Source organism: Cyprinodon variegatus, unplaced genomic scaffold (assembly GCF_000732505.1).
Source record: "Cyprinodon variegatus isolate N-32 unplaced genomic scaffold, C_variegatus-1.0 Scaffold1184, whole genome shotgun sequence".
Taxonomy (NCBI): domain Eukaryota; kingdom Metazoa; phylum Chordata; class Actinopteri; order Cyprinodontiformes; family Cyprinodontidae; genus Cyprinodon; species Cyprinodon variegatus.
The window spans coordinates 136484-147398 of record NW_015151637.1 but is presented as its reverse complement, the minus strand read 5'-3'; the positions used below and the strand labels follow the sequence as shown (position 1 = coordinate 147398).

The 10915-nt window shown below is 36.2% G+C and overlaps 1 protein-coding gene across 1 annotated transcript in view; it reads right to left on the bottom strand.

The window, feature by feature from the left end:
- The window catches only part of LOC107101993 (butyrophilin subfamily 2 member A2-like), a 29422-nt gene that overhangs the window by 7320 nt on the left and 11187 nt on the right, over positions 1-10915 (bottom strand). The window contains exon 3 of the mRNA XM_015401101.1: positions 1671-1955. Coding sequence (XP_015256587.1) covers positions 1671-1955 — 285 coding nt within the window. The remainder of the gene's footprint in view (positions 1-1670; positions 1956-10915) is intronic.

The following is a 10915-nucleotide window of genomic DNA, read 5'->3' as shown; positions in this document are numbered from 1 at the left end:
CGTAGCATAACGATGACATATAGCAATATTTCATTAGTAAAAGAGATTGATATGGTGTTTTTAAATGGCAATATATCAGCATATGAATAATCAGAAGTATGAAATGAGCAATAACTATACTAAAGATCATTGTGGTGCCATCAAATGTGTGATACACATAGATAATCTCATCTGGATCTTAATACAACTCTTACTTTGAGAATATGTGCTTGACTCTATTTTTTGTGATTTTTCCATTTTTATAAGCATATAATCGCTTATATAATCGCATATAATGTAACTGTCTGACATCTACCTGATTTAAATGAATTTAGTTACGTTTAGAGTTTATTATTTATCAAAAGCTCTTTAAATGTTTCTTTTTCTTTTCCCATCCAGGTTTAAGCGCCTCAGGCAGTGAAAACCTCATAAACTGTTTTTCACACTGAGCTCTAAATCTGAGAAACACTGAGACCTTAATTGATGGCTGATCATGATTGGCTGGTACTTGATTAAACTAAGCATCTGACTGGTCTGATTGTGTCTAGAGGTGTGATTGCAGGGCAGTGGACATGAGACAGTCATGAGGTAAAAACTCAATACCAGTACATTTATTAAATTGGTAAAAGAACTAACCAAAGCTCAAACTCTCTTGTTGATTTCCAGTTTCTTAACCCACATGCAGAACCATAAGAGAACAGGTAATCGCCTGTTGTCCACCATTTTGGATCAGTCCATTTGCAACACAGGCTCAGAAAAATCCAAACAAACAGGAGCAAACAATTTCAAAACAAACGAAGCCAAGAGCAGTGTTGCCAACTTAGCGCTTTTGAAGCTATATATAGCGACTTTTCAGATTCCTCTAGCACTTTTATTTCCAAAAATAAAAGTCACAATAAGGAAAACAGAAAAAAAATGTATTTTGTTCAAATGTTAATCCTGAGCTGCTCATCATTCTTTTCATTCAAAGAGGCCTAAACACATTATTATACTGGAGTGGAAAAGTATATATCCTTTTGGAATGGTTTTGTTTATTACCATCTTATGTTAATTAAATCGTTATTGCTCTAACCCCTTGCTCACACTGGCTCCGGTGCGGTTACCGAGCCGACGGAGACCTGCAACTCCCGCACACCCCCTCTCACACCGCCCTTTTGACTACGGTGCGGTGCGGCTCTGCGGCTCCGGCAACAGGTCCGGAGATTTAACTCCCGAGAACAGAAGTTCACTTGAGTTCACGTAACTTCATGCGATAACATGGCCCAAATAAGGATATTTGCGAGAGCTTGTTGCGCAGGGCTCCGGCACGCCGCAAGGATAGCTTTCTTGCGGAATTTTCTGCAGCGCCGGAGTGTCTCGGTAACCGCAGCCGGACAGCTCAGCAGCCGGTGAGAGAGGTTTACGTCTTTTTAATGACTTGGAATCACTGCGGCGCCGCACCCACCGCACCGCAACGGTAAGACCGGAGTCGGTGTGAGCCGGGGGTAAGGTAAATTATTAGTTCCCTACATTTTGTCAATATCTTAACATATATTCTTTCTTTTTAGATCCTCCTAGATTTTCATTTTTCACATCTTTAAAGCACCCTAAACAAAAGATCACTATATACTTAAAAAACATTGACTAAAGTTATATCAAAACCAAGTTGGACCATATTTTTGGGAAAACCGGAACATAAAGAAAAAACTCACCAGAAGGCATGACCACCCTGCTCTTCTCTGAGGAAATTTGATGGCAGATGTCTTCTTGCGTCAAAACACAATGGTAGAAGCCTTCCTCAGTCACAACAGCAAGAAGCGTAATGTCAAAGTAGCTTCCATTCTGAGATATTTTGTTATCTTCAGGTTTAAAAGTAACATCAGCATCATTTTTTAGCTCCATTGTAGGTTGTGGAAAAGCACCAACAGCTGTACACTCCACCTGCCTCCCACCATCTTTGTTCCCAAGAGCTTTGATAATTGGCTGTGGACAAGTACCTGTAGACATGATAAAAAACAATAAATATTACAAGGAAAACTTTAAGCCACATGAAATAGCAGCTCAAATAAAATTAAATGCAAGGTCAAATCAGATAAAATGCCAGGTGTAAAAAATAAACAATTTCACTTCATATTCAGTTTTAGTTCTTCTTTCCCTATATGCCACTAACAAAGAATCTGCAGCTACTGCATCCGTTCTAACAGCAGATAGCAGCTGACGTGGATGCGCCGTTCCCGGTGAGGTTTTGACTAGTAAATGCGGGATTGGTAATTAATAAAACTTTTACTCTAAAATACTTTGTCATGTTCACTGACCAGGTTTTCTCTGTGTAAAGGAGACTTAGTTGAGGGCTGGTGAATCCAGCCCTTCCAAAGGACTCCTACCAGAGGTTTGCTACTTAAAGCCCTGCAAATGTCGAGTAGCGGAGGCCTAAAAGTAATTTTTTTAAAAGAAACAGCTATAAATGTAAACCACTGTCTTTGTCACTGTTATGTAGTAGCTTTGAACTGACTGTTCGAGTTGTGTCACTCTTACAGTGTTGTGCTGTGGCTAACAGGACTCCCAGTTATGATAAGGACTTCTTGAATGACTTTTTGGCCTATTGGCTGAGATTAAGCCTAAATATGATCATTATCTGATTGTGGGAGATTTTACTATTCATTTTTGTTGTCTGGGTCAAGAGTTTTTTTTTTGTTTTTTGTTTTTTATTCTATTGACCGTCTTGATTGGAAACAGTGTGGCTATACCGACACAGAGATGTGGACACACTCTGGATCTTGTTTTGTTTTGTTTTACTGTTTACGGTTTTGATTTAGAACCTTGTGATGTAGTTTGAAAGGATCATAAGCCTGTTGTATTTGAGATTTATCTTTCTTTTAGCAAACAATTGTGTCAATTCTACCGGTATATGTAAATAAAAACAGTAGACTGTCATCTGGTATTGTTCCTTGTGATCCTAAACAGGCAGTAATTCATCCTCTTCAGGAAACATGGGGCTTCCTTCCACTGTATTACAAGTGTATTCTTAAAACACACCTGTTTGCTGAGGCATTTCGTACATCCTTAGAGCTAGACCCTATTTTTATTAAATTTTCTATCTTCTGTTTTATTACTTATTGTGCTTGTCTATTTTAATTTTACTGTTGCCTTGATTTATGTACAGCGCTTTGATGACCTTTGTAATCAAAGTGCTTGTCGGGTATTTTGAAAGTGCTCTATAATTAAAGGGGTATAGTATGGTAACAGATTATACTTAGAATATAGTGATTTCCCTAATGCCCCACCTAACTCAGTAATTGACTTAATTTTGGACATTCCCACAAATCAGAAAGGCCTTATCTCCAAAATATACACATTAATATCCCATCTCAAAGAGACATCTCTTGATAAAATCAAGAAAGACTGGGAACAAGAACTTGGTAGGGTTATTGATGACAGCATCTGGGACTCGGCATTAACTCGTGTAAATAATAGTACATCTTGCTCCAGGCTTAATCTCATACAATTTAAGGTTGTCCATCGTATTTATTTTACCAATTCTAAACTTTCCAAAATGTATCCCGATGTCGCAGACGTATGCAATAGTTGTCACATGTCACCAGCAAACATGACTCACATGTTCTGGTCCTGTCCCCGTCTGCAAGATTACTGTTTTCAAACATCTTGGAGAAGCACTAAATGTGAAATTGACACCTTGTCCTGAATTGGCTATTTTTGGATTAATAGACCATAAAAAAATTAAGAAAAAGTTCAAGGATAGTCTTGCTTTTGCTTCTCTATTAGCGCGGAGAAGAATTTTGTTGGAATGGAAGGCACCAGGGGCCCCAAAAGCTTCACTGTGGCTTAAAGATCTCATGTTGCACATAGACCTGGAGAAAATTAAATATGATCTGAGGGGGGCACCTGGAAAATTTGATTCAGTTTGGGGCTGCATGATTAGCTACATTATTTGAATATATTTTCTTCTTTCATAAATGTGTTCTGTTGTTTTGCATTGAGTGTCTGAGCCATTAGTAAAGTATTTACTATAGCATACTTTCTACAAAGAAAAAGGCATTAACTATGGGGCTCAAGTATAATATGGTGCCTTATCCTGGAAACTTTATTTGACTTTCTATCTTTTGTATTTTTTTTTTCATCAGTATTAATATTTCAGTTATTAAAAACTATATACAGAAAATAGTATTTAGGTTTTACTTTGAGTAAAACTGTATCTTTGTTTAAATAGTTTAGTTTATAATTTTACATATTTTACATAATGATCACAAACAAAGGGCCTAATTACTATCACTTAGTCCTTTATAATACTGGCTGAATATTGAGAATCAGTATAGAAAATATTGCATCAGCATATATGACACATTTCCCCAGTTTATTGAAAACATACTTTTTTTTTTGCATGGATAACTGTACAGACTGCAACCATGAGATTATCTTAGAACCTTTTAAGATGTTTATTTGCTTTAAATTACATTGTTGGATTTTGACTCAACTAAGGGACAGAATTTTTTATACTTTGATGCAAGAAGCTCCTAGAGAGGATTTACACAACCACCACAACCAGCGCTTTTAGCTCTGGCGAAGTTCATCGGGGGTCCGTTTCACGAAGCATGTTTACTGAAAACTCTATTTAATAAAGCTGAAATCAGGGAAACTCTTAGTTTTCCATTTTACAAACAGAGATTACTCAACCTCTTTTTCAGTCACAGTAGTAACATTCTCCCCAGAGCTTATCTGTTCGTTAGCAGGTTTTCTTCAGTAAACTCAGTGTCTCCGCTCTCCTTACAGCCAATCATATTGCTTTACTTCCTGAGTAGGTCAGATTTTTTCACTAGGTCTGTTAGACACATTAGCTTTTAAAAACAAACATTATATGTCCTTTTGACAAGGACTAATTGGCACTTTTTCAAAGAGAATTAAATATTTAGAGCGAGAGGATTCTACAACTCAGTTGATGGGAGATGACTCTTATTTGTCTGGTCTGTTTAATATGTGTGACATGTGGATCATTTAATTTTTTTATTTCTACAGTACATGAAGAACTACTGAAATTATATTTAGATTACACATAAATAGATGAATAAATTCTGTGAGGGGAAAATAATTACTTTAGAGTTAGGATTAGGTTTCACTCGGTGATAACAACGGGCCTACTGGCACAATCTGAAGCCATTCCATGGGACTAATAACTACTATCAACAAACATTTATTGAGACGATAACATCTAAAGTGGCTGGAAACAACCACTTAGTATTTACAGGGTAAAACAAGACAGAATAAAACTAAACCCCATGAGACCTGGACCAGATTCCATCTATTAGAACAATGTATTTAGTCCTCACCTGCTGCCAGGTGATGTTACCTAAATAGATACATTGATCCACTACCATTCAAGAAATAAATCCGTAATGTTAATGTGGTCAAAAGAGACTATGGGAATCCATTTTGATAAAAATTCCTGTTTCCTGTTGTCATGAAGACTCGTCGAATCGTGGCTCCACTGATAATGGCTTTTCATACTTGTTATGCACCTGCTAAACTCTGAGTGGTTCTATTTGGAGTTTATTTATCCAATTCATAGCAGCTGTTATAAAACTTAGAGTTCTCGCCCTTAGTCTAGATCAATTCTGAGTTACAGATTTGAATCTGAGTTTGTTAAGCCTACTTCATGAAACAGAACCTAGCTCTCTGTTCCTTATAATGACTTTGGTGGTGCTTATCAAAGCAAACAACCCATGGGCGTAGGCTTGCATAGGGACCATAGGGACATGTCCCTACCAAAATTTTGGACGGACCTATTTGTCCCTACCAATAATTGGATGTGAACAACATGTTTATAATTTACTATACAGCAGCCTCTTCTTTTCCTCTCGCAGCTTCTCTGCCTGGTAGCTGCAGCTGCCTGCTCGTTCCTGTCCCTTTCACATAGCAGGGCATCAACTGTGCTGCGCGGTTTAACTCTCTGCTAAATAAAACAAGACAGGAACGGTTTTTCTTCACGAAACTTTTTTTGGAACGTCATTGAACAGCGCTGACGACCCGGTGAGTAGCATATTTTATAAAAAGAACCTTTAAGGTTGTTTTAAGGACATTATCGGACATGCACAATGGAAGCCATTCTGAAGCAGCCAGGGGGGGATTCTGCATGAGCCAAATAGCAGAGACAGGACCAATTGTCAAAATTTTGGTGTCGATCATTCGATTTCATCCTGGACACTACAGAAAATGGGCTAAAAGTGTTAAAAACCGGAATTATCCTTTAAGTTCCGCCTTCTCGCTTTCTGATTGCGTGTTTTCTAGTCTGTATGTGCGCGCGCGGGTGATTGGAGCGTGAAAAAAAAAAAGACGCTAAAATAAATTAATATTGGGCTACGAAACTAGTCCAAATTAAAAAACTTATTATCTATGCTAAAACAGGCGAAAGCTTCTGATTGGAGTTCTGTAAAGAAGCAGGAGAGAGTTTTATTGATTTGTGGAACTTGAGAAATGTAAGTTAACAACGTTATGATTTCTTTTATTTTATCTTTTAATCAGATAGCCAAATGCTCCTTAAAGAAGATCTTTTATGAAATGAAACCAGGTGAAACAGAATCTTTTAAACGTTTCCTTTGGTGGAGTTCTGGATGGAGAATATTGACAGACAAAAACTATTTTTTTTACTTCTTAAATGCAAAATGTTTACATATTTTTTACAATCTTGGTATAATTCCTGCTCTAAGTGGGTCGCTCTGTCGGCTAAAGGCACATTTTAGTGGCCCTATATTCCAGTTAACGATTAATCAATTACATAGTTCACGATTATTTAAATAATTTGTGAATATGATTAATTGTTTAAGCCATAGATAAAATACATGATATTAGCTACACAGAGTAACTACAGCCCAGATGTACAGCTTCTAATATTAATACTTTAAATGCTCAGTGTCAGTTCCTCTTATAGTTCCAGTACACATAAATACAGTACATTTATTTGCCGTCCCTTGAATGTATTATTTTGCATGATCCAGAGAGAGCATATTAGATAAAAAAAAATAAGAGTGGGTTTTACCTCTGCATAATTCTATATCTTCAGAAGAAAACACAGGATAAATCCACATATTATAGACTATATTTGGTTAAACAGACACTGTCTTAGTCGCAGGTAAATTTAAATGCAATCCTTTTCAAAGTGGAAAAAGTCCTAATTCCACATTCATCAGAGCCAGTGATGCTTTAAATATTGATAAACAGCATCTAGTGCATGTAGTGCTTATAAGATTTGTATTATTGTAGCAAGAAATGCTGCTGTTCTCTTTAAACAAAATGAGCCCTGAAGCTCACATTAAGCATAAAAAAGACCGTGCATATTTTTGCAAAGGACCAATGAAACTGAAGAATAGTGTCCCTACCAAAGTTGAAATCAAACCTACGCCCTTGAAACAACCTCATGTCATGATGGGTTAATAGATGATGACTTACATTTTTCCTGAGTCAGTCTGAGTCAGTATTAAGTTTTTAATCGCAAATTTCTGTCTGGCTGCTCTGAAATCAGCCATGTTCCCTCACAGTGTTATTTTGTTTTTGTCTTTATTTCTTGTGTAATAGATGGGGCAGGCTGATGTCCCTGGACTGAACAGCTGTTCGGGTCGATAAAGGACAGACAGACTGCCAGTCTGTTGTGTCTGTGTGTGTGATCCTAGTTCTGCAGTCACAGTGCCCCATGGGCATAAATACAAATTTTTGTGTTTTTTTTTCTGTGTATACATTGTAAGATTAACTTGGAGCAGGTACCAGTTACACGAAAAACAATAAACTTATCTAAATGATAAAAATATTTAAATTTGACTGAGTTTTTCTAAATTATTCAATTTAAACTACTACTTTATAGGTACATTTTCTATAGCCATTTATTATTTGTTCGGCTCCAATGAGATTGACAAGATGCAGGATAAGGCTGTGAAATGTAACCTCTTCATTACAAAAGTAACACTAAGAAACTAGTGCTATTTGTGAGTATATTTGATGAAAATTGATCAGCTTACCCAGTGTTTCCCAACCTTCTTTGATTTGTGTACCCCTTTCGGTATTTTTTTTTTACCATGAGTACCCCACTCAGTCAAAAGTATTGATTGTCCAAAAGTGGAATTTGCAATAAATGATTATAAAATAAAAACAGTTTTACTTAAATCTTTAAATTGGAGCATTTAATTGTTAGGCATTTCATCTCTTTCCATCTTAAAAAACACACACAAAAAAACAACATAAATAACTTGCCTGAAAGTTAGTAAGGAATTCAAATACATGCACAATAAAATAATATTATAAACCTGTATTGAATAATCTGGGGCTCCTCTGAGTAACGCCCTTATAATCACATTTAAACTTGATGAATTGGGTACAATATGCAGAACAAAAATTATTGTCCGACTGACATAATTAGTTTTACTTTGATTACTCCTATAGCTCAGAGTGAAAAACAGCTGATCCCAGACTGATCTTCTACATCCAGTCTGTTCCTCTGCTTGGTTTTAATGTGCGTCAAAGCTGAAGGTGAACTCAATCCTAAAAGAATAACATACTTTTTGGTAAAAAAAAAAAAAAAAGCTGTTTTAATTTTTCAGTTGGGTCCTCACAAAGCAAAACAGATCCCAGCCCTATTTTATTTTAAATAAAAATATTTCCATGTACCCCTTGCAATGAACTTTTGGACCACTAGGGGTATGCGTATGCCCTGGTTGGGAATCACTGAGCTTACCTACCAAACATGTCTCTGAACTGCTAAAGTGAGTCAGAGCTTGTTGATAATAGTGAGGCAGACAGACTTTATTTATCCACTTAATTCTTATAGGTTCACAGAGAAGCTGATGCTAATTTTTTAACAGTAAATGGACAGAAAGAATATATGTTAACAGCCTGGATTAGTCAAAGACAACTATGCATTAAAACCTTAATGAAATATTGTGTTAATTTACCCTCGTGTGCATTAGTGCTTTCGTGCAGAGGGAAAAGATACAATGCTTTACAGTAAACAAGCAAACTCCCAAATGTAAGGCCTTCAAAGTAAACTGAACCCAGGGCTTTCTTGCAGTGTCACTACCAGTTACCCCATCATTCAGTCTATGCTGAGTTAAATATTGATTAAATCATGCTATACATAACTATGATATCAATAAATATATGGAAAAGTTATAAAATGAATTGTATATGTATTAAATACAGCTCAACATAGGCTGTCCTGAAGCAAATTTTTTTTAGCCATTTTGAAATTACAGTCACAACTATGAGATCTATCTGATTCTGAGCTCCTGTTTTGCAAATTTTCCTATGCAAAAATGTAAAAAAAAACTTCCAGATTTGAAGGGTAGAAATAATAGACCTACATTTGTGACTCCTACGACCATCAACAATAGAAATGTAGGGTCCTCCCAATAGACGGTGAACCTCCCCTGTCTTCAGCCTGCAAAAGCCCTCAATATATTTTCTTACAGGTTCCTCTACATATGATTCAAGAAAACTACAAGTAGAACCTCTTATGGCTTTAATCTTGACACTATTTACTATTCCTTAATGACCAATCTATCAGATTCTCCCAGTTTAGCGGTGGATTTTTATAACTTCACCAAATAAATAATAAACCTCCTAGCAGCTTCTCTGTTTAATTGTCTGATGTGTGCCTTAGTTTGCATGTTGCTGTTTGTTTATAAATGTTTACTAAAAATAGCTTAAGTATTTGTTTTTCATTTAAAATATGCGCTTGGTTTATTACCGAAACATATTGCATTCACCAAAGAAAAAAAAAAAAATCTGACAGTGAGATACCGATCTTGTAATTGAGATCCTGATCTGAATATTATGAGATCTTATCTCGTAATTACAAGGTAAGATCTCATTATAATAAGATAATATGTTATACTTAGGAGATCAGAAAGGACATTCATTGCCGAGCTAAGCTACGCTATGCTACATGAAACGTGAACAATCAGTGGGTTGTCAGATTTAATATGCTTTTATTTCCTTTTAGGTATATGGCACTGGGAAATACTGAGTTTGCTTGATGTGGATGGAATTAGTTTTAGGTTGTCAGCAGTGCGCAGTAAGACCTTAGAATTGTTTAGGTGAAAAAGGCCACTCTACTCTGACTTACTGGAAAGCCTCATTGTTCCTGCAGAAGCAATTAAACCAGCACAGGGTGCTTTATGGTTATAAATCAATGCATCTGAAATTAATTCCAGCTGGCTTGGTGGTGTCCCAAATAACTGTCCGCCGGTCCCTTCTCAAAATCCTAGATCCGCAGGGAATACAGCTGAGGCTTTAGAATCGTTTAAGACAAGCAGGTTCCAACTTTATGTGGCATGTTAGTCCATATGAAAAACTAAAACTATACGAATCTGTTTTAATGGAGCTGTTGATAGATTTTCACATATGGTCATAAGGCTGCATGCTTACTCCACAAGTAGTAATCCCAGGGTTATAGCTGCATATTTTTTGATCAAGTAGAAAACAGGAGCAGAGCTCCAACGTGTATCAGGACAGACCTGGGTACAGAGAACTGTTCAGTGGCACAGATGCAGATCATTTTAAGAAGTAATCATGAAAATCCTTGAAAGATCACAAATATGTTACCTGTGATATATTGGACAGCTACCAGTATACTTTATGCAACAAGTTAATTAAACAAACAAAAATAGCCCAATGCATAAAAGTATCAATAAAGATTACTAAAAAAAATTATAGATTCATCCAATTCCCCCATCCAGTCTATTTATAAGATGTGTTTTTTATTAATTTAGTAGCTTGAAATAATATCGACAAAGTTATCACCCATAACTAACTAATTTTATATAAGCTTAAACAATATCAAGTCAATTCATGTCATTACCTTTCTGGATATCATTAAATATGTTTTAGAAACTGTGCTGGAACCAAACAGAGGATCTAAGCGTATATTTTCTCTTTTATGACTGAATAGCGCCATCAA